Source organism: Hippocampus comes, unplaced genomic scaffold (genome assembly GCF_001891065.2).
Source record: "Hippocampus comes isolate QL1 unplaced genomic scaffold, H_comes_QL1_v1.1 scaffold378, whole genome shotgun sequence".
Classification (NCBI taxonomy): domain Eukaryota; kingdom Metazoa; phylum Chordata; class Actinopteri; order Syngnathiformes; family Syngnathidae; genus Hippocampus; species Hippocampus comes.
Window position 1 is genome coordinate 636,868 of NW_017806061.1, and position 1,579 is coordinate 638,446.

General features: G+C 62.4%; 1 protein-coding gene across 1 annotated transcript in view; it reads left to right on the forward strand.

The window, feature by feature from the left end:
* Nucleotides 1-1,579, forward strand: part of kifc3 (kinesin family member C3) — a 26,744-nt gene extending 25,165 nt beyond the window's left edge. The window contains exons 15-18 of the mRNA XM_019893202.1: nucleotides 62-291; nucleotides 368-508; nucleotides 712-841; nucleotides 1,318-1,579. Of these exons, the coding sequence (XP_019748761.1) occupies nucleotides 62-291; nucleotides 368-508; nucleotides 712-841; nucleotides 1,318-1,340 (524 nt within the window). The 3' untranslated portion in view covers nucleotides 1,341-1,579. The remainder of the gene's footprint in view (nucleotides 1-61; nucleotides 292-367; nucleotides 509-711; nucleotides 842-1,317) is intronic.

A 1,579-nucleotide genomic window follows, 5' to 3' on the forward strand; every position in this document is an offset into this window, starting at 1 on the left:
TTGACGCGACGCCGCCGCTTGACGCCGCCGCTTGACGCCGCTTTTGCCCCGCCCCCGTCAGGTAAGCTGAACCTGGTGGACCTCGCCGGCTCGGAGCGGGTGGGCCGATCGGGCGCCGAGGGCGGGCGCCTGCGCGAGGCTCGCCACATCAACAAGTCTCTGTCGGCGCTGGGCGACGTGATGGACGCGCTGCGCCGCAAGCGCCCCCACGTCCCCTTCAGGAACTCGCGGCTCACCTTTCTGCTGCAGGACAGCTTGCAGGGGGACAGCAAGACGCTCATGATGGTGCAGGTCCGACAAGATGCCGGCCGGCCGGTTCTCCGCCCGCCCGCCGCCGTCTCACCGTTTTTCCCGCCCTTCGCTTTAGGTGTCTCCGGTCGCGGCCGACGCCGGCGAGTCGCTGTGCTCGCTGAAGTTCGCCCAGCGCGTTCGCAGCGTGGAGCTCAACGCCTCCAAGCGGCCGGACAGCCGCTCGGCTTCGTCCTCGCCCACGCCCCAAAGCCTCGAGGTGGCCTCGCTTGTCTCACGTCGCCCCCGTGCGCCATTCGGGCCAAACTCAAAGCGTCTTGAAAAGCCCCCCCCCCCACCTTCTTTGCGCCTTTTCTTCCTCTGGCTTTGAAGAGGGTTCGCTTTGGCTTGGATATGAGCGCGGGGCTTGAACGCATGACTTTGGGGCGTGCGCGCATGTGGTGACTTTGCTTGTCTGCGCAGATGGACTCGCCCCCCCTGACCCCGGGGCCCCTCCCCTTATCTCGCAGCAGCAGCGCCGGCTCCTCCCTAAACTCTGCCTCGAGAACGCCCGGCGCCTCTCGACGGAAATCCAACTCGCAACTTTCCACGGGTACGTTTGCGCTTTTGCTCGTTCGTCGCCTTGCGGAAAATGCCCTCCCGCCCCGGGGACGCCAAAAGCAAAGGCGTAAGCAGACCCCCGAAGGCGTGTCGCCGGATTGACAAATCTGCGAAAGAAAGTTGTGATTGGATGGAACCAATGGCGTAAGCCCCCCCCCCGCCGAACGTCGGCCGCCACCGATTGGCCGTGCAACTGCAGCAATGGCAGCCGTCGATCTGAACGTGCGCGGGACAAGTTGGCAGCTTTTGCCCCAACGGTGGCGGGCGGCGCGCGTCTCCTCGCATTGTCCTGCCATTGGTTGGTTGCAGAAGGAAACGGGGGGCGGTGGACAAGTGATGTTGCGAAACGCCGCTTGGTGGAAGCCCCTCCCCTCCCTCTCACTGTTCTCTCCCCCCCACAGCATGTTTGTTGACGCGCACGGACGAAAGATGTCGCCTGTCATCCGACCTGCCGCTTGTTCTCTGCAGGGCGACTGAAGATGGCGGCGTGAAAGGCCCGTTTGGCGGTCGCCGGCCGACATCGTCTTTTGGATTTTTTTTTTGCACTTTGGACCATTTGTCGAATTGCTCGTCTTGCTCTGGATTTTTGACTTTGACGTTTTCATCCGATGAGGACCCTCCTGCCGGCGTGCGACCATATTTGGGCTTCCTCGCGGGTGTGTGACGCGATTGAAAGCCTTTTGATTGTTTTGCCTTTTCTATTAGCTTTTTAATAAACGCGGAAACTCGA